The sequence below is a fragment of the Camelus dromedarius genome, chromosome 11 (genome assembly GCF_036321535.1).
Source record: "Camelus dromedarius isolate mCamDro1 chromosome 11, mCamDro1.pat, whole genome shotgun sequence".
Lineage (NCBI taxonomy): Eukaryota > Metazoa > Chordata > Mammalia > Artiodactyla > Camelidae > Camelus > Camelus dromedarius.
Window position 1 is genome coordinate 37,440,625 of NC_087446.1, and position 26,196 is coordinate 37,466,820.

A 26,196-nucleotide genomic window follows, 5' to 3' on the forward strand; every position below is an offset into this window, starting at 1 on the left:
AAATGATGGTTATGGTGAAACATTTATTGAGAGACACTGCAAACTAAAAATAAATTTTGGAAACTGTTTTTCACAGGTTATTAGTTAATGACAATAAAACTTTTTGAAGACAAGAGTAACATGACGATGTCTTGCATCTGGTAAAGTTCCCTGAGGAGGTTATTATCTAAAATCCAAATGAACACCTAAAAGCACTGTCTATGTGGCCCCTGAATTCAAGTGTGGCCAGAGATCTGCTAGCTTAACGTTTTACACATTTTTGCTTAGAGACTTGGATTTCAATTTCCTTTCCTGGTTTAGCATACTAATTTCAAAGGTGCTTAAACTTCATTACCTTAAAAACCTTATCAATGCATAAGAATACACTAGTTGGTTATACACTTTTAAATGTCCAGTGCAAGAAATGAGAGCTAGTGACGAGGTGTCTTACAATTACTATCTCATCTCAGAAAACTTAAATATTAACAAGCATGCATGTGAACATGTTTGGTAACTAATAAAGCTTATTCAATGGACACCATTACCATCATCATTGGTCATGTAATACTTGACGTGGTACCGAACTTTTGCCCAGGACAGGACCGACTGAGCCTGGCTCCCTGGTGTGAACTCTTTCTGCTCTCCTGCACCTACTGAAAGCGCTCTTCCATGTCAAACTGACCTTCCGCTTGAGCCAGAGCTTTCCAATAAGTGTCCTGCAAACAGGTTACACCTACTCTGAGACACTGATCTCAGTCCGGGAGGCAGCTGGGTGTGGTGTGGAATCCCTGGGCCCATAGGCCTTTCACAGCTCACAGGTGTCTTTAAAAGTGCCCCCTTCCCAGCAGTTATCCCAGACCTCACCCCGAGTACTCACCCTGCCTATCTCCACTGCGAGATGGCCTCTGTCTAGACTTCCCGGAAACCAAACCTACTCTGAAAGATTACCTTCTGATGTTGGTTAGGATCGTGATTAGCTTCAAGTAACAGAAAACCCAAATTAACACTGGGTGATTTCTCTCTCGTGCAAAAGTCAGGAAGTGGGTGGCCCAGGGCTATAGACACAATGTCAGAGGCTCTGGTTCTTTTATCTTGTTTTGAACCTTGTCTGACCTCCATTCCCAAGGATAACTCTTGGTCTAAAATGGCTGTTCCACCTCCAGCCATCACATTCACAATCCAACCAGTAGGAAAGGATGAAAGAGAAGAGGGAGGGCACACCCTTCACTTCGTGGAAGCTTCTCAGACGTTAGCCACATCACCTCCATCTACATCCCATCAGCCAAAACTTAGGCATGAGCTCAGATCTGGCTTCATGGAAAGTGGGGGGCTCTAGTCTTCTTTCCAAACAGTCACTACTTACCATGAAAGGGGTAACAGATACTGGGAAAGCACGGTCTCTGGTACACCTCACTTACCCTTTCCTTTAAATTTAAAATTGGTAGTGTTCTCACCCATTTTCTTCCCTTCTGCTTATCCCAAAGAAAGAGATGCCCAAACTCCTTACCAAGGATCCACCCCTTCCCAATCTTAGAGTCCTGTCTTCCTCACAGAGTCCCCACCAGCATCTCCAACCTGCCCCTCTCCCTGGCTCGTTTCCTGTTCCACACAAACACATAGATCCTGGCTCGAACCTAACCTGAACCTGACACTATCCTGACTTTTCTTCTTTCTCCTTTTATTGACACATTTCTCAAACAGGAACCAACACATGCACTTCTCTGTTTCATTATCACACACTCACCTCTTAAAGCCCTGCAGTTTGGCTCCTCCTACACACACTCCCTTCCATCTCAGGGGTTACCACTGACCTCCGCTCACCAGACCCAGGAGCCTCCTTTCAGTCCCCATCTGTCCAGACCTCTAGGCAGCAATCGATGCTGTTAGCCCCTCCCTCCTTGATTTAGGGAAACTAGGACATCCTGATTCTATTCTAATCTCTCACTTCTGTACAAGCTCTTTTCCTTCCCTCGTTTTCAGGGGAAGTAATTTCCCAATAATCAGTTCTAGCTGTCATTCAGAGATCCTGTTTCCTCTTGTGGCTTCAGCATCATATGTAGGTAGATGTTTCCCCGCTCTGTCTCCAGAGTCTCAGTCCTGCATTTCCCTACCTGGCTGGATACTCCACTTGGATGTTTTTCCTGAGTTGCAAATTCAGCAGTTTAAATGTTAAAAATTCATCAGCCTCCCTCCAACTCCAGGTTCCTCTTTGAATTTCCCCACTTCCATCAATCAGACTCAAATCCTCAGGGATGCCTTGCTTTCTCCCCATATCACTGCCATGTTTCCAGTCAGTCTGAGTGGGACAGAATCCCCTTTAATGGGGAGGCTGACAGCTCCCAACCCACCACTGGGCCATAGTGGTCCTTCCACACTTGAGTCTCATTGCTGGAAATACTAATCGACATGTCAAATGCAATCATATAGTGTCAGCTTCCTCTTTACAAAGACACATCTTTTATTCTCCTCTTACTCCAGACTATCTGCTTCTTGAGGGCAGAGCCCACCACCAAGATCCAAGCATTGAGCTTTGTGCTCCGTGGGTATTCAGTAAATAATGGTCGATATGCACAGTGATTGTGAAGCATGGATACACTTTCATTTTTAGGTCACGGTCTGAGCTGACCACCAACTATGGAGCTAACCTCCTGCCATGCGTGACCTCAGTGAATATTTACAGGAACCCCAGGAAATAGGGATTATCGTTCCTCTATTTCAGGTGGGAAAACTGAGGCTTGACAGTGTAAATTAAATCACCCAAGCTCACATAGCTATCAAGTAGGAGAACAAGACTGTCCAGCCAGACCGGCCTGTCTCTAGCGCTCTGCTCTGCACACTGTCTTAACAAGTGAGCCTCTGATGCACAAACAGAGGCCCCTTCACAAAAGTATCCTTGGGTCTTCCTGCTGCCTGGCGCACCTGCTGTGAAATACAGAGAGTCATGAGACTTACTTTTTTTCAACAAGCATACTACTTTAAATCCGGGACTCCCAGCCTCAGCACTGTTGACTCCTGTGCCATATAACATTTGATGTGGGGGCTGCCCTGTGCAGTATAGGATGTTTCCAGCATCCCTGGCCTCTGCCGACTAGATGCCACTAGCAACCTCCCCCCACCCCAAGTTGAGACAAACCAAAATGTCCCTCTAACATTGCTAAATGTTCCTTGAGAAACAAAATTGCCTCCCAGTTGAAAACCACTGCAACGAAAATTTAAATAACCTAATCTGAAGAAATTGTAAAAGTGGTTTGGTGCAGAAAGCATACAGCATGAACAACAAGCTCTTTCCCCTCAAGAGCATTAGGCACATAGTTCAAAGGCGTTGTTATTGCCCAAAATAGCTTTAGAACTTCTCTTTTGGCAGTGCCTTCAGAGCCCAAAGAAAATTCTTTTAATAGTCTCCATGGTGGCTAGCCCCAAAGAACTGTGGCAAAAATATTTTGAGAATAAATAAAATCATAAGATTGGTACCTCCAGGAGTGCTCTGAAGTGGGAATCCTCTCTAACGGCCCAGTTTGCGCACACCTCCTGCGCAGCCACCTTCTCCCTTCACCCCACCGGCCACACAGGGTACGCTTCATCACTGACGGAGACGTTGGCAGTGACTTCAAGCTAGACTTGGAGCTTCATGAGGGCAGAAACTGTGCTGAGAGAATGAGTGAATGGCTGAGTAAGTGATGAATGAATGAACGCAAGAATGACTGAGTGGATGGCTGCGATCAGGCACTCAGTGATTACCTAACAAATGCTTGGTGCTTCCTAGAGACACACATCAGTGATGGAAATCTGGACCCCTTGGGTGCAGGGGGAAATTCCACAATCAAAATAAGATATCAGAGAGTCACTGGGCTCTAGGAAGATGAAAGAGAGGTCAAAATAGTTTAAATCAAACTCCTATTATTTCTACTTTATAACTCACCGGCAGTAATAACACAACGGCTGAGGCTTTCAATATGTGCCACTCGTTGTGTGAAGTGCCCTGTGCACCTCCTCACGTCACCCTGTTAACAGCCCCATGAGAGACAGACATCAGAATCCTCAACAATGAGAACTCACTGAGTCAGAGGTTCAAATTCTTGCCAAAGGCTCACAGCAGTCAGTGCCAAAGCACTTTAAATCTGGGTCAGCCTGTAAATAGCCCAGGCCCCATGCACTGCTCCACACTACCTTCTAAGGACACAGAGTATTTGCGAATTCAAACTGATTCATTGATTCATTCATCACACTTATTAAGGACCCAAGGGTTGCCATGAAGGATACAAAAAATGGTAAATGAGCATATTCTCTGCCATAAAGGGACATGCAAATCTTGAGTCTTGCAAATCTCTTTAGACAGAATTCTTTCTAGAAAGATCTATGCTGATGGGGCAGAGACAGAGTCTTACAAAAATCTGAAGGTTTTTGTTTTACAACAAAAACAGCTTTGTCTTGGATTATACTAGGTCCACAAACTCTACTGAAACTGGGAAAAATGCATGATTTTTTAAAGGGTAGTTAAATGCCATCCTAAGAATAGTTACAGTTATATGTTAAGAGTGAAAGTTTCATTGTATTCAACAATCCCAAAAGTTCATATTTCAAAAAAATGTTTATATTTCAGAAAAGTAAGATAATCTGTCAACCTTTCCCAACATCTTTATGAAAATTATAACCAAGTCTTCAACCAGTCTGTGTTAGTTTACTTCACTCCACAACTCTCTTTCCCATTTTGTTTTATGAACATTCTTTTCCCCCAAAATGACATCTACTGATATTCAGTCATTCAGTCATAACCCCCGTGTACTTACTGCTCGTCATCTCTAATACACAGATTGGGGCATGGATTAAAGTCAAAGCTTCCTCACTGATGGACATAAGCAATGATTGTTTACTATTCATTATGCATTAGTTCCTCTGCTTGTGGACTAAATTACTCATTAACAAAGGTAAATGATATCTGAAAATACCTTACACAAATTGAATAACGTGTGAAGGATTTAAAATTATTTCCCAATGTACCTGCACTAACATGTTCTCAACAGTCAAGAAAAACTCTTCTGCTTCACTGGTCTTTCCCAGAAGCTTCAGAAATCTCGCAATTAAAAACACTCATCAGCATTTGTCCGCTGCGGTAACCTCAAAAAGCCTGCACTCCAGCACTAGAATGGAAAGAAAAGTAAATAATCCTAAAGTGTATTTGGAAAGAAACAAAGAGTGCCTATCACTTCATCTTGATACAGGAGTTAAATATTAAATATATTACCTATACTTCACTGTTTCTCTCTTAAGGGATCAACACTTTGCTTTTATTAAACTTTACATATATTACCAAGTATCTTAAACTACAACATGAAATTAACTCTAAGACTTTTAAATAATCTTGGTATGTAAATGTTGAAAACCAGAGAGTCAAAAAAAAAAAAGAGTATTTCTATACTCAATCCCTATATTGCTGTAATTTATATTAGGGGGTGATTTTCAGGCAAGACATAAAAGGTATTTAAATTTCTTACACAATTCTGCCCTCTGTAGCAACTGTCTTGAATTACTGGCTTTAAGAGAAAGAATAAAATGTTAAAAGAACAAAACAGGGAGCATTTTTACGTGTGTGTGTGTGTGTGTGTGTGTGTGTGTAGTTATACCTTACCATACACAAATGAAAATATATAGAATTTTTGAACTTGAAGACTCAAATACATGGTACCTCAAAGTCATCATTTCCAGAATTTCTCTTTCCAAACATTCCAGTATCTACACATCTACATTTGTCCATTTGTTACGTTTCAAACAGTTACACCTACTATGCCCGACACAAATATCTTCCCTGTTCCTCATCTGTCCCTTTATGCATGCTGTAGGCTACCCAGACCTTGGACACCCTCCTGCTTTCTTTCTGCCGACTTTCCATGGATCACCATTCATGAATGGAAGAAATGTTTATTGAGCATCGATATGTCAGGCAGCATTCCAGGCTCTGAACACCAAGCACAGCAGAGAAGGGTGCAGCCCCCAGATCAGGGAGGCTGCTGGGAGCCTCTGAACCATAGCTACGGTGCCTCAGGTTGGAGAGCAAGATCTAAACAGAGCTGGGAGGGAGCGTGCTGAAGGTCAGAGTCCAACATGTGTGTCCACAGTGGCTGTCTGAGCAAAGAGGCCTGAGGTGTGTAAGAGAACTGAGGGGGTCGAACCAAGCAATGGGCTACCCTAAGAACCAGATGCAGCTGCTCAGAGCACACGAACAAGGGCAATCTGGACACACAGCCAAGGAATGGGCTCCTGCCCAGAGGTGGGGCTTTTGCACATTCCAAGGGGAATACTGAGTCCAGATTCCTGTCAAGAGCTCAGGTTTGGACGGATGGTGTCCACCACCAAGGGGCCATTCAGCACCCACACCATGCCTGTGCTGTTCCAGGCACCAGGGATGCAGCAGTGAACACGAGAGGCAGGGTCCTGCTCTCAAGGAGCTTATTTTCTAGCAGCTGGGAGGGTGGGAGGCAGGGGCGAGGGGAGCAGAGGTGGACAATTTTTTTAAGAAAGGAAACAAGACAAAGTCGGGTAGCAGGAAGAGCTATGCAAAGAAATAAAACACACAGACAGGACAGAGAATGACTACATACAATGTTGGATTGGGGAGGCCACCCTGAGAGAGAAGCACTTGGGCTGAGACCTAAACAACCAGGAAAGAGCCGGTACTGCAATGAGCGGGAAGAACATTCCTGGCAGAGGGAACAGCTGGCACCAAGGCTCAAAGGCAAAGTGTACTCATACATGTTCCTACGGTTTTCTTAATATAAAATTTCACTTTCTTATATTTAACTCTAATCCCTCTGGAATTTATTTTGGTGTAATGTTTCAGGTAACTTCAATAACTTTACCAAATAGTACATCATTACCACTATTTATTCCATAGTGCATCTAATTTGAAAAGCTTCTATCATTTACTAATTTCTTATACCTGTACCTGGGTCTGTCTGAGCTTTCTATTTTGTTCCTCTGAGCTATTTTTGCTCCCAGCAGTACTTTTTAAATTATTATTATTGCGTCATAATATGTGTAAATAACTTGACATTCAAATTGCCCTTGTTATCTGAAACTCTTATTGTCACATAGTTTTTTTCTCAAAGAACCCTGGAATCATTCTGAAAATTTAGAAATGTTTTCATCCCTTTGGGATTCCAGTTAGAATTGTCTGTGTCTAGCAATCAACTGGAGAAGAACTGATAGCTTTACAACACTTAGTTGCCCATCCTGGAATACAGTATGTAGCCCTACGTGCTGCAATTTTATTTTCTGTAATTCTCAGTATTTTTTCAAATAAAAATAAAGATTCTGCACATTTCTTGTTAAATCTGTTCTTAGATATTTCATATTTTCTGTGGCCATAGCAAATTGTATCTTCTATTCTCTTAATTTTTCTGTAGGGCTGTTTTTTTTTACTTTTTAATGAAACACTTCGTCCCATTTATCCAAAATACTTAGAAGTTCTGAAGGTATCAAGGGCAAAGCTTCATACATTAGTCATGAAAAGCTGGTATTGTCCCATTTACTGCAACCTTCTGACAAGATCCTGTAATGTAATGCATTTACCCTTTGCCCCAGTAAGAAAGCCTGCTCCTTAAACACAAGATGGTTCTCCCCACCCTACAATGTCCACCACTGGGAAGTGGTCAAGATGGAGGCACGCTGGGGCCCAGTTTTCTACCACATCTTCCTCTCACCTTTGACACAGTCCAAAAATGCGACTGCAGCCACATCTTCACCTTGATGTGACCCAGGGCTCCAGCCAAAAACAAGAGTATCATGTTGATAAACAGATGGAAAGATATACCATGTTTTTGGATGGGAAGAATCAATATTGTTAAAGTAGCCTTAATACCCAAGGCAATATACAGGTTCAATGCAATCCCTATCAAAGTACCAATGACATTTTTCACAGAGCTGGAACAAAAAATGTTGAAGTTTGTATGGAAACACAAAAGACCCCAAATAGCAAAAACAGTCTTGAAAGGAGGAATCATGCTCCCTGACTTCAGGCTATATTACAAATCTACAGTTATGAAAACAATATGGCACAAAAACAGATCAATGGAACAGGACAGAAAGTCCAGAAATAAACCCATGAACTTATGGTCAATTAATCTTCAACAAAGGAGGCAAGAATATACAGTGCTGAGAAAACTGGACAGCTACCTGTAAAAGACTGAAATTAGAACGTTCTCTAATACCATATACAAAAATAAACTCAAAATAGGTTAAAGACCTAAACATAAGACCAGATACTATAGAACTCCTGGCAGAAAATATAGGCAGAACATTCATTGATATAAATCACAGCAATATTTTTGAACCAGCTCCTAGAGTAATGGAAGTAAAAGCAAAAATAAACAAATTGGACCTAATTAAACTCAAAAGCTTTTGCACAGCTAAGGATACCATCAACAAAACAAAAAAACAACCTACAGAATGGGAGAAAATATTTGCAAATGATGTGACTGACAAGGAACTAATTTCCAAAATATACAAACAGCTCATACAACTTTATATCAAAAAAACGAAGTAACCCAATCAAAAGATGGGCAGAAGACCTATATAGACATCTCTCCAAAGAAGACATCCAAATGGCCAACAAGCACATGAAAAGATGCTCAGCATCACTAATTGTTAGAGAAATGCAAATCAAAACTACAATGACCTATCATCTCACATCAGTCAGAATGGCCATCATTAAAAAGTCCACAAATGATAAATGCTAGAGACAGTGTGGGGGAAAAGGAACCCTCCTACACTGTTGGTGGGAATGTAATTTGGTGCAGCCACTGTGGAGGACAGTATGGAAGTTCCTTAAAAAGCTAAAAATAAACTTACCACATGATCCAGAAATCCCACTCCTGGGCATTTATCCAGAGAAAACTATAATTCAAAAAGATACATGCACCCCAATGTTCACAGCAGCACTATTTACAACAGCCAGGACATGGAAACAACCTAAATTTCCATCGACAGGTGACTGGATAAAGAAGATGTGGTATATTTATACAATGGAATACTACTCAGCCATAAAAAGAACAAAATAATGTCATTTGCAGCAACATGGATGGACCTGGAGATCGTCATTCTAAGTGAAGCCAGAAAGAGAAAGAAAAACACCATATGATATCATTTATATGTGGAATCTTTAAAAAAGACACAAATGAACTTATTTACAGAAACAGACTTATAGACATAGAGAACAGATTTATGGCTACCCGGGGGTGAAGAGGGTGGGAAGGGATAAATTGGGAGTTAGAAATTTGCGCCTCTTGAGTGATGGAAATGTTAGCTTTCTTGATTGTGATAATGGTTTCGTAAGTGTAAACAGCTATCAAAATTAATCAAATCGTACATCTGAAATATGTGTAGTTTACTCTACAGAAATTATACCACAATAAAATTTTTTTAAAAAAAGAGTATCATGTCAAAGAGAATCTATAAAAACTGACCCGACCATAAAAGTTATCTTCTTGACTCAAAGACCTCTCTAGTGGCCTATCAGAGATGCAGCTTCCCCAGCCCAGCGCTGCTGGGTAGGAAGGCAAGTCAGGGAGCACCGGGGAGAAGCAAGTCCCAAACACAGAATTGCTCACCATTCCATCAATCCAAGAAGTTAGGCATGTTGTTCTCATCACAGCCACCAGAGGGAGCCAAACCACACCAGAAGGAGAACGAAGACGCTGGGCGTCCACGCCTTCCTTACCAGAGCAACAGCCTGGAGGAGCCAGGGGAGAGAGAGTCTCTTCCACTTTCACTCCTCAATCAAACGAATGACACTGGGCACCCTTAGATAACTCTCCATTTTAAAGGAATCTTCCAGAAACAGGTAGAAATCAAAAGTATAAGTAGACTATTTACCTTTCAGAACAGAATGGAGATAATGAAGAATGAGCCTCAAAAAGATAATTCCTTTTTTGTGGGAGGTAAATAGGTCTATTTATTTAATTAATTTATTTATTATTTTAATAAAGGTACTGGGAATTGAACCCAGGATCCCGTGCATGCTAAGCATGCACTCTACCCCTGAGCTATACCCTCCCCAACAAAAAGAGAATTCTTAATCACCTCCGGAATGGGGAGGGAGGCAGGCACTGTGGTTGGGAGGATGCTCTGGTGGTCCCCAGGAGTCAGGGCTTTCTTTCTACTTGAAATGTGCTTATCTGGAAAGCTCCCCTCCACCCACCTGGCCCTCCGCTCTTAAAGTCACTTCTCCCTGCTAGTGGATTTGGGGAAAGGAATTTCTGTCTTATATCCACTTCCCAACTGAGCCAGTCCTGCTTATCCAGTGACTCCTGGCTCCACCTGTGCTCTAGGCCCTAAACTCCTGTGCCTGCCTGGGCCCCTCATCCCACCTGGGCTTGTGCTTCCGGAATGTGGTGGCTTCCTGAGGCTACTTGTCGTGCCCTGACCCACACTGCCTTAAATGTGGAACATGATGGAGTCTCCCTCGTGCTCCTGAACAACTTGTAACAGGGGCATCGGAGGAGGGTTTCAACACAGCACAGAGAAGAAAATCATTTAAAATGGAATATTAGACATTTAATAAAGTGCATTTAATTGATGTCCAACCTCACTTTGGAAATTTCTAACTCTTTAGTTTCCTCCAACCTCTCTAACCCCACCTTCTTGTCTCCTTGCTGCATCCTCTTCCTCTGCTCACCCTCAGAGCTTTGTCCTAGGGCTGCCTCTCTTCTTCCTGTCCCTGGATGCTCTCATTCCCTCTCCTGGCTTCAATCCCCACCATATGCATGTACCCCTGGCCCGGCTCTCTTTCTCTGAGCCCAGAGAATATCTCCTCCCGGCATTCCACAGTCATTCCAAACTCAACACGGCTTCCATCTCCTAAAGCTGCTCCTTTGGGCGTGTTTCCTGCTTTGGTGGATGGTAATGTCACCCACCTAATCGATCCAGTCAGAACCACGGGAGTCACCTTTGACAGCTCCATCTCCTGGACACCCCTGATGAGCAAATCCTGTGGATTCTAAGTCCCAACCTTCCCCTGTGTCCCCATTGCCACCCCTTCATTGGAGCCAATACTGCCTGTCATCTGCTGCCAGCAGATGTCCGGGAAGCCATGCTTGTACCTTTTCATTTCATTCTTCACACCACACCCAGAATGACCTTTTAAAACCAAACCTGTCACCATCTTGCTTAAATCCTTGATGGCTTCCTACCGCTCTTAGGATCAGTGCCAGGGCCTTAGCTTGACCTTCCGTACTTAGACTCCTGCCTCTGCAGCCGTGGGACTCCCCCCTCGCCCACCCTCTCCTGTGCCCATACTGGCCTTTCTCAGTCCTTTGGGCTTACCACTCTCCCTCTCAACTCTGGCTCTCCAACCACGCTGCTCCCTCTGCCCTTCATCTGATTAGCTCTCACTCATCCTCCAAGTCTCAGATGAAATGTCATTACTACGGGTGATGCCCATGGTTCCCAAGACCAGGCCACACCTCCCCGATCCAGGCTCTGTGCCACCCCATGTACCACTCCTCTCAGCCAAACGGCAACACAGCTGCTTATCTTTTACAACCCATCATACGCTCCACGCAGGCAGGAACCATGTTTGTCCTATCCATCGCTCTATCCCTGGCATCCAGCACCCTGCTTGGTACAACGCAGGCACTCAGTAAATTCTGCTGAATTAACTCAGAGGAGTGGCAGCATTTGCCCAGACCTCTTAGTAAAGAGGGCAGCTCTCCTGAGAGCACAGACCATAAAACAGGATTTCTGGAAAAACTCTTTGAAAGACTATTCCAGTTAAGGGACTTTCCTTCAGCAGCACCCAGACTGTCGCAGGGCTACATGAGGCTGTAAAACCATGGCAGAAAAAGAAATGTTTGAGGAGACCCAGCCAGCCAGCCAGGCCACTGCAACGCCTTCTGTGGCTATTACGCAGGATTCCTGCTATAACTAAGCCTTGTTCTGATGAATCTAAGACATCTTCTTATTGCACAGGTGACGAGTACTTGGCCTTGGGGAAGATGACAAAGAGGGGTCATCTCAAATTTACCAGTGACATTGCCTGTCTTCAGAAATCATTGGTTCCAGTTATGGGGAGGAAGACGCAGCAGCAAGGGTTGCTGGATCAACCAGATTACGTGTGGAAAGAGAACAGCAACACCCGGCCACTCTATATCCAGCAAAATGGACGGCGGGAACATCACGGCTCACGGTTCCTGAGAGTGTGCATCTCCTCCTCATCTTCTGTCTTTGATCTTGGCCACTGTGAGCAGATAGGCCCCGCAGCATCATATCCAGCCTCTGATAAGACATTCCAGTAGTGGATGAGGCGCAGCCTCGTCCAGAAGCTCAGGCTTTGGGTCTTTGATATGAAGTCTGTGATACTTGTAACACAATGTATTGTTGGTGGTCATTTTAGCATTTTATGCCTTGACAATAGCTATTCAGTTTACCACATCCCATTAGCCTCTTCATAAACTTCTTCTTCGCTAACATGACTTTAGAAGGTCGTCAAATAAATACGAGTCTGTCACTCTTCCGCAGTGAAAGCCCATGCCACTCCTCTGTCCCAGAGGCCCCTCCTCTGAGCAGCCTCCCTGAATCTGCAAGCTCCTCCCTCTTGCTATCTGAGCTAGGTCTGTGTCGTTGCTCTAGTGAAGCATTTACCACCGTGGATAGCAACTCTGGCTCCACCATTCCCCACTAGATGGCAGGCACCTAAGGCTTGGGGCCATACCTCATTCACTCCTGCATCCCCAGGGCCCAGAACAGGGCAGGAGACAGAGTAGGTCAAGAAGAGATGTTTTTCTGAATGAATGCACAAGAGACAAGACGGAGGGGGAAGGAAGGGCAGGGAGAGAGGAGGGGGAGAAGAAAAGGAAAAAGGGAAGGAAAAAGGGAAGGAGGCAGGAGTCTCTACTAGGAGAACATGGCCACTCCTGTATCCCTGCACAAATGCAAGTTCTCCTCTCTCCAGAAGGCCTCTTGACTTTGAGAGGACTCTGTGGGGAGTCAGGAAAGGAAAAGAACACTCTGCAGAGCCAGATGATCCAACGGAACTACCTGGGGATCCATTGGCCATTGAAGCCGATGCCAAATGATGGTCCCCATCCAAATGAATGAACTGAATGGATGTGTCTTGTTCAAGGGAACCACGGGTACCTAAATGCAGCACTCAGCAAAAGGAAAAGCAAAATCTGCCAACACGATATAAAAATGATGAGACTGACCTAGGACTTGAGAGAAAGCTGCACAGATCCTCCCAGCAGCCGCTCATCTTCATGTGCCAAGGCAGTTCCTCATACACTCTCTGGAAAGCCGTTTGCCGTTGGAAGAATCTGATCAAGATTCGGTGGAAATGTGTTTTCTTTTGATTCATGGGGTCCTGAGAGGCATATGCACCGATTTCTCTGACGGGAGTGATTACACCTATTTAAAAATCAGTTACAGCTGAATGCATCTGACTTTTTAGTCTATGGAAACACTATAGCAAACAGACAACAGCTCCGTGGCCATAGAGACAATAAAAGTCAAGGTAGCTTGAAAAAAAACCCAGAAATATTAAAAATGTATCTTTTTTACCAGTAAAATAAAATTTTATTTTGTAGTTATTTCCAAAGTTGACAGAGAAAAAAATGTATCTTCTTATAAGGCAGTCTGAATTTACCAAAGAATTAATTACAGCTATGATCACTGACCTATATTTTGAGAAACTTGTGAGCATGTTGATTTTTCACGTTAAGTCCTCTCCTTCCCCCAAGGAAATGTTTGTAACCTACTTTTCCGTTTCAAATTTACACCACGGTTACTGCTTAAATAAGCACTTTGAAACAGTTGAGGGCAAGCATTTTGGAGAAGTTAATCATCTGCCTGCATCTCATATGGGGCAAGGGGGAGCCGAGGAAATTGATGGTTTCGACTGAAATAAAATCACACAACGTGAAAGTTGTGGGTTAAGTTTTATTTGGGGCAAAATGAGGACTATAGCCCAGGAGACAGCATCCCAGAAAGCTCTGAGAAACTGTTCCAAGGAGGCAGGGGACAACTCAGTATTACATGTGATTTCAGTGAAGGGGTTTGTATGTGCAGTCAAGCACACATCTAGGCAGAGGCTTGCTGCCAGTCGTGAGTAGCAGTTGTCACCGTTGATGAATTTAGTGTTTTTCTAGATAGGAGGAGACACAAGAATCTGGGCTCATAAAATCTTCTCCTGAAATTATCTAACTGTCTGAAGGCCTGTTCAGCCAGTTTTCCCACAGCACAGAGCGCCTCATTCCTGACCTCCATCCTGAACTCCTTTCAGGGCATGCTGGAGGTCAGTGGCTGCAGCAGCTCATGATTTAATCCACGCAGAGTTAGATGGCAAGTACCAATGTGTTCCAATCCTTGTAGAGGCAGAAGGCAAGTGCTGATTTTTAGTTAGCAATGGCGAATTGGATGTTGGAGCCAAGATTACTATATGGGATTTCCAAAGAGACATGGTTGCAGTAGATCACACTATCCAGAAACCAGCTTATCAGAAACAAAAGGGTTTGGTTTAACTCAGTCTTGGTGATATATATCCTTGAAAAGTGAAATAGAAGTTTGTTTCTTTTTAAAGGGGTTTCTTTTTTAATTTTACTGAAGTATAGTTGATTTATAATGTTGTGTTAGTTTCTGGTGTACGCCAAAGTGATTCAGTTTTATATATATATATTTTAATATTTTCATTTTAGGGTATTACAAGTATTTTTAATTTCCTGCTTGACACTTTTTCTTGCAAGATGAATGGGATGCACAGCTGGATAACACACCAAGCCCAGCTCTTCATAAGAACAGTAACAAAAAGAGAGTACACTGTTCAAATTACCATTCTGCATTTCTGCTCAAATGGTTTGCAGGTCATCTGCCCATTTGGAGAGATGCCGTGCTAGCTGGTCTGAAGTGTGCAGATTTGCCCAGGTGGCATGTGTGGTGCCTGAGACCCTGGGAAGAAAAAGACAAGTCCCCACCCCTGCTATGTGTGGTAAAGGCATTTTGGTGGGCAGTAAAATTGGGAAAGTAGGGTGGAGAATGAGAGAAAAAGAGAACTGGGATAAACATCACCTTGAGTCCAAGATGTGGAGGGTTAAATGCAATGCTTAAAGGGTAAAAAAACATTTTCATATCAAACACTGCATTTACTTTTTATCTTTTTAGAAAATAACTTCTTGAAGAGGATATGGAAAACCCTGTGGTGGTTAATTTTACGTGTTCATTGCCTGCTCAAAATTCTCTCTGGGTGTGTCTGTGAGGGTGTATCTGGAAAAGATTAGCATTTGAGCATTAGCATTGGCCGACTGAATAAAAAAGATTGCCAGCCCTCACCAATGCAAGTGGGCTGAGGGCCTGAAGAGAAAAAAAAAAAAAAGGCAGAGGACATTTGCTCTCTACTCAAGCTGGAACATTTATCTCCTCCTGTCCTTAGACAGCAACACTCTGGTTCTCAGACTTTCAGCCTCAGACTGGGACTTACACCACTGACTTCTCTGGTTCTCAGGGCTTTGGACTTGGACTAGAACTGTATGCACTACGGGCTTTCTTGGGCTTCCAGCTTGCAAGTGGTAGATCCCAGGACTCCTCAGTCTTCATAATTGCGTGAGCCAACCCCTCATAATAAATCTCTTTCTATAAACCTCTCTCTCTCTCTCTCTTCCCCCTATTGGTTCTGTTTCTCTGGAGAACCCTGGCTAATAAAATCCCCCTATGACAAATAAAATCTACTTAAAATCAGAGCGACCAAGTGGCTTGTCCCTGGCCAGCACATGACCTGTAAGTGTAGAAGCAGGAGTCAGACTTTCTGTCTTAATTCCAGTGCTCCTGCACTTACACGTGGGGTGTGAGGAGTGGCTCGGGCACGGCATCATCTGTGCACACAAAGCTCAGCACAGTTCTCATGGACAGACTTACTGACCCTAATATAGTGCTATTACCTCTCATGACAGGCAAGACTAGGCCGTGGGGACAAACAACCCCCAAATCTCAGTGTCTTAAAACAACCGAGGTGTATCATGCTCATCACATGCTGGCCAGACCTCCAAATCCAGGTCTCCTCGCTCCCGGACTGATGGGGCAGCCATCACCCTGAAAGACACCACCTTGAATGCTACCGTGTTAGTCACCACTCACAACTCATTGGACAGAGTCAAAAGGCACCACCCAACAAGGGAACAGAGTATTAATTTCAAAGGGAAGAAGCATGCAGATGAATGTGGCTAAGAGACCAGTGTGCCTCAAAATGACTGATGTGACATCTGGACAAAAGATGTCAAAGGTAGCCCTTAATCAAAAAATGTCACAGAAGCCTTGAAGTCCTCTAGCCCTAGCTTTGGCATCTTTTTCATTCTTGTGAGATGGGCTCACTTCTCCTGCCCAGGCCACGTGGAAGTGAATTACCGTATTTACAATTCCTGCTGCCTCTAGCAAGGACTGGGATTCACAACTTGATTCTGCAGCATGGATTTTTTTTTTCTGACAATAGTGAATAATGCCAGCAGCATTTTATCTGGGGGCTCACAGTACAGAGAAAAGGTGCAACATGAACTCAGAATTTTAATAGCCACAGGGACCCTTTAGTCCCTGCACCTCCAAGAGTGTGATTGTTCTTTGACAAGTGGAGAAACTGAGTGCAGTGCAAACCATCATAGACCAAGTGAACAGAAGAGCGGACATTATATCTAAGAACGTTCTCATTCCTCACCCTGTTCTTCTCTGCATTATTTAAGAGGTGGTGGGAATGATTATGATGTGGGAGGGAAATAGTAAAAAGGATTTATCCTTAAAAAAAAAAAAGAAGTAAAAGGGAACATAGTAAACTTACAAGGACATTTGCACAGAGTTTAGATTCTCCCCAGAGGCTATGATTTAAAGATTTTTAAAGTCCTTAGACCTGAAGTCCTCTGTGTAAGTAACTGTCAGAGAGAGCTCTGTTTCCAGGTTGGGTGCCTGTGATTGTCATTTCTCTGATTCAGACCTGCAGTCATTTTCAGAAAGGGGTAAGAATTTGATTTTAGAACTAGAGCAGAGACTTCCAATTCCTACCCAATATCCATTTCCTTCATCTTTGTTAGTGACAGATCCCCACCTTGGTTTAGGGAAGCAACACACCCAGGTGAAACCTCTAGTCCCCAAATTCCCTTGTAACTAGCTGTGGCCAAAAGACGAAATTCTAGGTCAAAGAGACATAAGTGGAAATGTTGGTAGAAAACTTCTGGGAAAACTCCTTAAAAGGAAGTGCAAGCCCTTCTTCCTCTCTTCTTCCTTCTTCTTGCCTGAAATGTGATGGCTGGAGCACCAGCAGCCATGCTATTTCCAGTAGTCATGAACATGAGATAACCTTGAGAATGCAAACCAGTGGAGCAGACATAGAAGGAGATGGGTCCCAGATGACTTTGTGGAACCAACAGAGCAGCCCTGGAGTGTCAACCTCCAGAAGTCTTTCATATGAGAGAATAAACCCTGGGATATTGAGCACTTGAAGTCAAGTCTCCATTATAGCCAAGTATAAGTCTTACTTACATAACCATTTTAATACATGTTAATAGACTCATTTCTACTTGAGAAATCCCAGCTACAAGCTTTCCCTTGGATGGGCCTCTCACCTCCCCTTAACCAGCACGTGTCTGCACAGAGTCACGCCTTACCAAGAAGCTTGGCTCCACAGCACTTTGCAGGGATTGGTGCCAAAAGTACAGGAGGCTGTCAGGCTCCTCCTGGACCCACTGTTTGGTGGCATTGCAGAAAGCAGCCCAGTGCGACGTGGTCACTTTGTAATGGTCCTTGTAGCCCAGCATGTCCAGAAGCTGGATTATCTCATCTACTCAGCCAAACGACAAAGTGAGGCGCTCAACAAGCACACGGTGTCGGCCACCCAACTGTCCAGCCCTGTGCAGACAACAGAATGACGATGACAACAACGGAGAGCTCACATGTGCCAGGCAGCATTCGAGATGTTTTATATGACTAACCAATTATTTCTTTCAGTCATCCTATAGGTAGATCATATTACTGCTCTTGCCTCACAAATGAGAAAACGAAGCACAGAGAAGTTAAATGACTCACCCCAGGTCACACAGAAATCAGTGCAGAATTGGGATTTGGAATGCAGACAGCCTGGTTTCAGAACCCATACTCTTAACTGTTATCACCTACATTGTCACAACATCCACGTCACTTGTGCTTACAAACTAGCAAGCTTGCCGATTATTACACTGAGCATTTCTGCTGAACGTTTTTACTAAGATTTCCAAACATCCAATTTGCACAGATGGGTGTGAGTGGGTTTCCTGTATGACGGCTGTCCTGCCTCACCTTCACAGGCACCATATGAACCAGCTACTCATTACTCACCCAGCACTTAGGTGTCTCCACTGTAGCTGGATTTCCCACTGGCTTTATGATCAACCAACTCTAAAGAGATGCTTAAGACCACAGAGAGAAATGGCAGCAAGGTCTCCCATTCTAAATGGATTTCTTATGCTAGGATTGGGCAATGAGCCCCAAATACCTACAACCTTCAAGCAGAGGCAGCTGTTCAGACCCAGCTATACAAGCTTCCTCTGAGGTTTACCCCAGTTTAACCAAGCTCTTCCTGTACCTGTGGTTGAGCCTGAGTGGGGCAGCGCTGGGAGCAGGAAAATCACCTGGAAAAGGAGCAGTCCCTGGGAGGGGAGGACCTGGGCCTCCCTGCACAGTCCTGGAGATGTGGGGATAGCCAAGGGCATGGCCATGGGAGTTTTTGCCTGAGTGGTTCTTTATGGGGCACAGAGACCTTGTTTCCACCTCCTTGCAGGTAGGGGAGGACATACTAAATTTGAGGTTAATTTTCTTTGAAGAAATGTAAACTCTCAAGCAAAAAACGGGACAGAACACTATGTTGCAGGACCAAACAATGTGTCTTTCATTCCTAGTATTCTCTGCTTCTCTCTCCATACACTCACTTCCCCATCCCTGCTCCATTTTAAATTCACTGCCCTTAAGAGATGGTTGTTACAGCAGAAATGAAGAGAGAAAAATTCAAGTTTCAAGAGACTTTTGAAGCTCGTCATTAGCAGAGCCAACGGCTTTTGAGAACAACTTTGACTCTCATAAGCCTGATTGTTGCGTATCAGAAGACAAATTCCTAGACAACTCCTGAAAAAACATTTTTTTCACCACAAATAACAGACTCAGACAATTACAGGATGATATAAAGAGAACGTTTTCTTTTCCACCCAGGAAGTAAAGCGATTTTGCTGAACTGAGAAAGGTGGAGGAGTGAGTTGAGAAAAGAGCAATGAAGATGCTCAAGTGGGTTTCTGAAAAAGGGCCTACGTCCTCCCCCAAACCCAAGCGAGCTTGGGGCCGGGAGACATCGACCTCCAGATGCACCCGGGGGCCCAACAGTAGGCAGGACCTGAGCTTGGCTTCCCACTGGAAGCCTGGAAAGCAGCAGCTTTGCAGATTTTGCAATGCCACCAGGAAGAGAAATGGCGGCGGGGACAACAAGGGGGACCTCTAGGGCCTGGGCCTCCAAGTGGCGCAGTGAGAGGTGACATTCTCTATGGGGAATGGGGAATGCCTACAGGGCTGTGGGCTCAAAAAGAGTGCAGAAGTTAGCTGAGGGATGCACGTTAGGATGAAGGAATGTGGCAGCAGATGGTGGCATAGGTGGAACAACCCAAGAACAGATGGGAACACAGGCATCCTAGAGGATGCCAAAAATGGGGAGCATCAGTGTCTGTGGACCATCTGGGGCCATGACCACCTCAGTGGAAGCTAGCAGGGACAGATGACAACCAAGGACACCCAGCACCAAGGCCCTCAGATCTAAGCTCAACCCAACAGGGACACAGCAAGGACACAAATCCTCACTTGACTGAAAGAAATCCCAAATCAACTGAAAACAAACTACACTGATGAGATTAACCTGGATTAACCTAGTTTCCATCATCAGTGGGACTGTAGGCTCAAAAGAGAGATTAAAATTAATTCTAGAAATAACGAAGGCACATTTCTTATTTGTGCCTAAAACATTTCCTGTTACAGTCAACACACAGAGTTCCCCAGGTACAGGGTTGCCAGATTTAGCAAATAAAAATATAGAGCATCCAACTAAATCTGAATTTCAGATAAACAAGAAATTAATTTTTGGTTTAAGGATGTCCCATGCAATATTTGGGATATATTTATACAAAAAATTATCTGTTATTTATCTGTAGTTTAATATCTGAGATACGCATGCTAAAAGATTACTTGTCATTTACTGAAATTCAGATTTAACTGGGCATCTTGTACTTTCTCTGACAATCATTTCTCTAGGCCCTCCTCCCTGGGGTGGGGTCCACCACACATCTTTCTCCCTGCGGACTTGTACCAGGTAGTCAATACTAGCCAAAGCCTACCTTCTTCTAAAGCCACAGTGTCTGAATTTGCCTTTTTTTGTTTAAAAGTCCAACTATAGTCTTCAATCCAGCGTTTCAGAATCAATTCCCAGAGCTCCTGAACAGAGGCCACTCCCAAGTACTGCTTCAGACACTGAAACTCGTTTCAGTAGATTCTGCATTCTCTCAATTCGTTTGCCAAGATTGTGAGTTTTAAAGGACTCAAGTTTGTTTTTTTCCTCAAAGTATGTCTGCTCTGTCGGAAGGGATCTTTGTGGGGAAGGGAGAGACACTGTCTAAAGATGTATAGTTTCACCTCTTCATCTCCGGTGCTAACGAGTTCCACCATCCTCACATCGGGGCGGGCACACAGCAACTTGTAGGACCGGCTGGAGGAGATGGTGCCCATGATAAATTTGCAACGAGGAGACAGCGAGCCTGGCAGCCAAAAGTCTCTTGCCTGATGGAGAGAGTCAAAGACAATTGAAAACTTTATCGACTTTAAAGATACTTTGCGGATGGTTTTTAAACTTAGAGTAGGTGGAATATAGGGAGTAAGTATACGGTAAGTGTTGGGGTTACAGTTAGCAGCTTGGATTGTAAGCAACACGGTGGTAAGAACCAACCAGTTCACACTTCGTAGAACCATACTGATTGACATACTTATCCGTCATGAATGTGACAGTACAAATGTGGACTAGAGGCTCCTACAAGCAGGTACTTGAACAAAATCATCACCAAAGAATGACCTACAGTGATAGACAGAGTAAAACTAAGAGAGAGCAAATCGAAACATTCAACTGAAAACAAAGACACTGTTTTAGGCTGGAGAACTGTCACTCTGGGCAGCAATCCCATCACAAGTTAAATGGTTTTATTTTGAATAAAATAGATACCTAGTAAGCTCTCTCTAGATTCCTTTCACAGCCTCTCCCAGCCCTCCATGCTAACAGCAGCAGCTACCATAGTCCGACTGCCTAGGCTGAGCCACGCACTGCATTGTGGATTGTCAGGTACTAACTGTATTAGTTATGTATTTTTATTTTCTGTATCTTACATTATTTTGACATCTCTTGGGGGGCCTTACAGATCTGGAGACAGACTACTTCTCCTAAGCTGATTCATAGGACACACTAGCCAATCCACGGCCACACCCAACCCCCACCTTCTTATCTAACTCTCACTCACTATGCCAGTACTTGCCCTGCCCTAAATCATCTACCTCAGGGCCAGGTACCAGACAACTAGGGAGAGCCCCTGTGCCCCAAAGCCCACCGGAGTTATTCACCAAGGGTCCGGCTCCAGAGGCAGGCTCCCAACCACTGCACTGATGCCTCTGGTCCCCCCTCCTCCTGCAGAGCTCCGCTTCTGGCCCTTCTTCCAGGAAGCCTTCCCCTAAGGCAACATGACTTCATTAGAGGCCCTCCCAACACTACCTACTGATCCTTGGCAGCACTCATCACAGTTGTAATTTTATACTTATTTGTGTGATGATATTAATATCTGCCATTCCCTGCTAGAGTGAAAGCTCCATTTTCTTTGCAGGGACCACATCTGTCTCTGCTTACAGCAATCTTCTCATAGTAAGTGATTGACAATTATTTGTTGAATGTATGGAGGTTATCATGTATTAGATTAAAAAGCAGTTTACAAAATAGTATGACATGTTACTTCATTTATATAAGCACATATATGTGTATATAGATATCTACAAGGAAAAAGAAAGCTTAACAGTAGTCAGGCTGTGAGTATATCTAATTTTCTGTTTTATTCTTCTTTATCATATTTTGTGTGAGAAATATACATTACATACATGATGTATAATTCTGCATGTATAAATTCCAGAGAAAATGCTTCACAAAGTAAGGGCTGATACTAAGAGATATTAGAGGTTTGTTCCACTGATCCTTTATCACTTCAAACAGGAGAAAAACTAAAGAAAGCAATCCATCAATGGGATTTGGTATGTGCAAAATCAGTGTAGATAAGGCAGGTCAAAATAAACAACATAAAAAACATAGTAGGGGCCCAGTAAATGCCTGCTCCAAGTATAAAATAGGGGGGCAGAACCACACAGGAGTAAAGGCCACCGTCTCTAGAACCAGGCTGCCCACATCTGAACTCCGAGTCCAGCACCATCTTAGGACCTTCACCAAGCCATCTAGCATCTCCAGCTTCAGTCCCTCTGGGTGAACAGGGGGAAGATCACAGTCTCTCTTTTACAGGGTTATTGTGAGAATTAAATGTTAATATTTCTAAAGTTCCTAGAATGGTGCCTGTCCCATTGTAAGTATTATATAAGTATTTGTTCAACAAAATATTCAGCAGTAACTACAAGCAATGCTGGCTGTCACTGTAGATATACAATGCCATGGAAAGGTGTTATGTACATCCTAAATAATGGGGGTTTCTTTTATTAAATAGTAACAAAATGGGTATTATTTTAAAAAGAGATTACCTTCTGTCCTGAAATCCCATAAATGCCAACCAATTCTTCAGTTTCATCTAGTGCAAGTATACATGGCTTTAAACTGCTGGAAGCAATGAACACTTCTACAAGAAGTGAAAAGGCCAAGACATTTGAGTCTTCGTCGAGAATACCAGTTTCAAGCTGAGTACCTACAGTTCAGAAATGTGCTCAAATTAGGTGAAAATGTTCCCATTATTGCTAAAATATGTTAACGGGCTGGGGAAGCAGAAGGGATTGGGAACACTGACTGAGTGCTACTCACAGCTGTACAGCTGACACATATATTGTATATGTGTGATTAGCAGCCTCAGAATATTCACCCCAAAAGGGGTAATGACTTTTCCCACCAGATGCCTCTCATCCGTTTTCAGGATTTTATATAAAAAAATTTTGTATGAACCAAAACATTACTCTCATTTTCCAAAATGCAAAAATTGATCATGTTACAAAGAGTTGGATGGGAAGAAAGAGAAGTCAGGCTATGTGATCTGTGAAGTTTCTGCATCTCCTTAATAACAGGTGCCTGTTAGGGGTCACGGCCACCACCCTGGGTCGGTGGTCTTACAGTGCATACATACAGCATCTCCCACCCACTGCCCAGTTTCTTTGGCTCTAGCCCATATTAAATCTAACATATATGATCCTAGATTACTCTACTCACAGTATTGGAACTCAGCCCTCAGATTCTGGAAATTACAAGGGAGAATTACGTTATGAACCAGCAGAAGGAAAAATAAAGTAATCTGAGAGGACCAACTTGCAGACTACGATTAAGTGACACAGTTGCAGCAACCCAAGATTGTAATCAACTACCTAATATTCTCAGAGCATTTTAGTACATGCAACTTCTGTCTTGCTTTTATTTTTCAAAAGCAGTATTTTCTGTAGAAATTTAGGCATGTTAGGATCTAGAAAATCAAGTTATGCAAAGAAGCTTTAATGGATTACGTATCTCAGAGGCATGAAGATTCTGTCAAAGTCATCAAGAATAATTATGTTTAACAAATATTTATTGGTTGCCTGATACGTACAAGGTTCTGTGCTAGATGCCTGGGAGATAGAGGAGATAAAATTATCTATAATATAAAGTCAAGGAGTTAAGGGGAGTGGAAGTGGGTTCTGAACACAAATAACTATATTTCAAGGCCAAATATGAGTCTGAAGGTTACAGGAGTTTGAGGCAGATTCATCACAATAAAGAAAAGCTTCATAGAGAAGACATTTGGGGTGAGCCTTGGAGAATGCACAGACAGAGCTGAGGGCAAGGGCCTATCAAACAAGATGAGGCACAAGTGAAGGCCTGGAGGTAGGAAAGCCCACGGACATTCGAAAACCAGTTGTTTAGGAAAGTGGTACTCAACAGGGGTGTTCAGGGATTCCAGACTTCCAGCAGCACAGGACAGTCACACACAGTGATGCTCTTTCCCTGGGGTCTACCTGACTTTCAAATGTTCTGTCAGATAGTCACAGAAACGGGGTTGGGGGGGTACTTTATAATTACTAACCAAGAAACCAACTCCATTGTACACGTAAATGCAAAGTACTTCTCACATGGGTTTAAAACATGTTGAATCCTCTAAGAATGCAACTACCATGTAAACTGACGGAAGATTATACATTGTTTCATCTAAAATGATACCAAGATTTGTTCACCATTTCAGAAAATCACAACCCTGAGAGCAATATTGCTGGTGATGTTTGTACCTCGAAATACAACACACTCACGTCAGTCTAGGCCATAGCAATTGCTTTCATCCACGAAGAGGTAGGCACTGGCCTTCTCCACTGAGTCTTCTGTTGGAATCACATCTGAGCATTTACGTGTTGAAATCATATTATTTTTATAATAAATCATTTTATCTTTGTCTTTTGTATTATAGTAGCAGGTCATATTGATATTTTTATTGAGGTATAATTGACATATAACATTATATCAGTTTCAGGTGTACAACCTAGTGATTCGACATTTATATTCATTGGGAAATTGTCACCACATCCATCACCATACATAGTTACAAACATCTTTTTCTTATGATGAGAACTTTTAAGATCCATTCTCTTAGTAATTTTCAAACAGGCACTACAACACAATTAACTATAGTCACCACACTTTACATGACATCTCCAGGACTTATAATTGTTGTACTGATTTTTAAAGATATTTTTGTATCAGAAAATGACCATAAAATCAATGACTTGAAAGCTCTATATAAATGTAAGACACTAAGGAGAAGGTATAAAAAAAGAGTTTGAGCTTGTGCCACACAGTAAAAAATATTTTTCAATGATGGTAAGAGAAAAATTAATCTTTTAAAAAATATTTTTATTGAAGCATAGTCAGTTTACAATATTGTGTCAATTTCTGGTGTACAATACTTCAGTCATATAGGAACAAATATTCATTTTCATATTTCTTTTTATATAAGCTACTACAAGATACTGAATATAGTTACCTGTGCTATACAGTATAAACTTGTTTATCTATTTTATATATAGTAGTTAATATCTGCAAATCTCGAACTCCCAATTTATCCCTTCCGAACCTCTCCTCCCCCCACCCCCACCCCAGTAACCATAAGTTTGTTTTCTATGTCTGTGAGTTTGTCTCTATTTTGTAAATGTTTGCTTTTCTTTTTTTTTTTTTTTAAGATTCCACATATAAGTGATATCATATGGTATTTTCCTCTTTCTGGCTTACTTCACTTAGTAAGACAATCTCCAGTTCCATCCATGTTACTGCAAATAGCATGATTTTATTATTTTTTATGGCTGAGTGGTATTCCATTGTATATATATACCACATCTTCTTTATCCAGTCATCTGTTGATGGACATTTAGGTCGTTTCCATGTCTTGGCTATTGTAAATAGTGCTGCTGTGAACATTGAGGTGCATGTATCTTTTTGAATTAAGGTTCCCTCTGGATACATGTCCAGGAGTGGGATTGTTGGATCATATGTTGTTTCTTTTTGGTCTTTTGAGGACTCCATACTGTTTTCCATAATGGCTGCACCAAACTACATTCCCACCAACAGTGCAGGAGGATTCCCTTTTCCTCACATCCTCTCCAGCATTTATTGTTTGTGGACCTTTGAATGATGGCCATTCTGACTGGTGTGAGGTGATACCTCATTGTAGTTTTGATTCTCATTTCTCTGATAATTAGCGATACTGAGCATTTTTTCATGTGCCTATTGGCCATTTGTATGTCTTTATTGGAGAATTTCTTGTTTAGGTCTTCTGCCCATTTTTGGATTGGGTTGTTTGTTTTTTTCTTATTAAGTTGTACGAGCTGTTTGTATATTCTGGAAATTAAGCCCTTGTCAATCTCATCTTTTGCAAATATTTTCTCCCATTCTGTAGGTTGTCTTTTGTTTTGCTTATGGATTCCTCTGCTGTGCAA

General features: G+C 42.7%; 1 protein-coding gene across 1 annotated transcript in view; it reads right to left on the minus strand.

Moving 5' to 3' along the window:
- Positions 1–26,196, minus strand: part of LOC116156408 (putative tetratricopeptide repeat protein 41) — a 65,395-nt gene that overhangs the window by 20,902 nt on the left and 18,297 nt on the right. The window contains 3 exon segments of the mRNA XM_031462919.2: positions 13,176–13,374; positions 17,607–17,847; positions 20,641–20,784. Coding sequence (XP_031318779.1) covers positions 20,657–20,784 — 128 coding nt within the window. The 3' untranslated portion in view covers positions 13,176–13,374; positions 17,607–17,847; positions 20,641–20,656.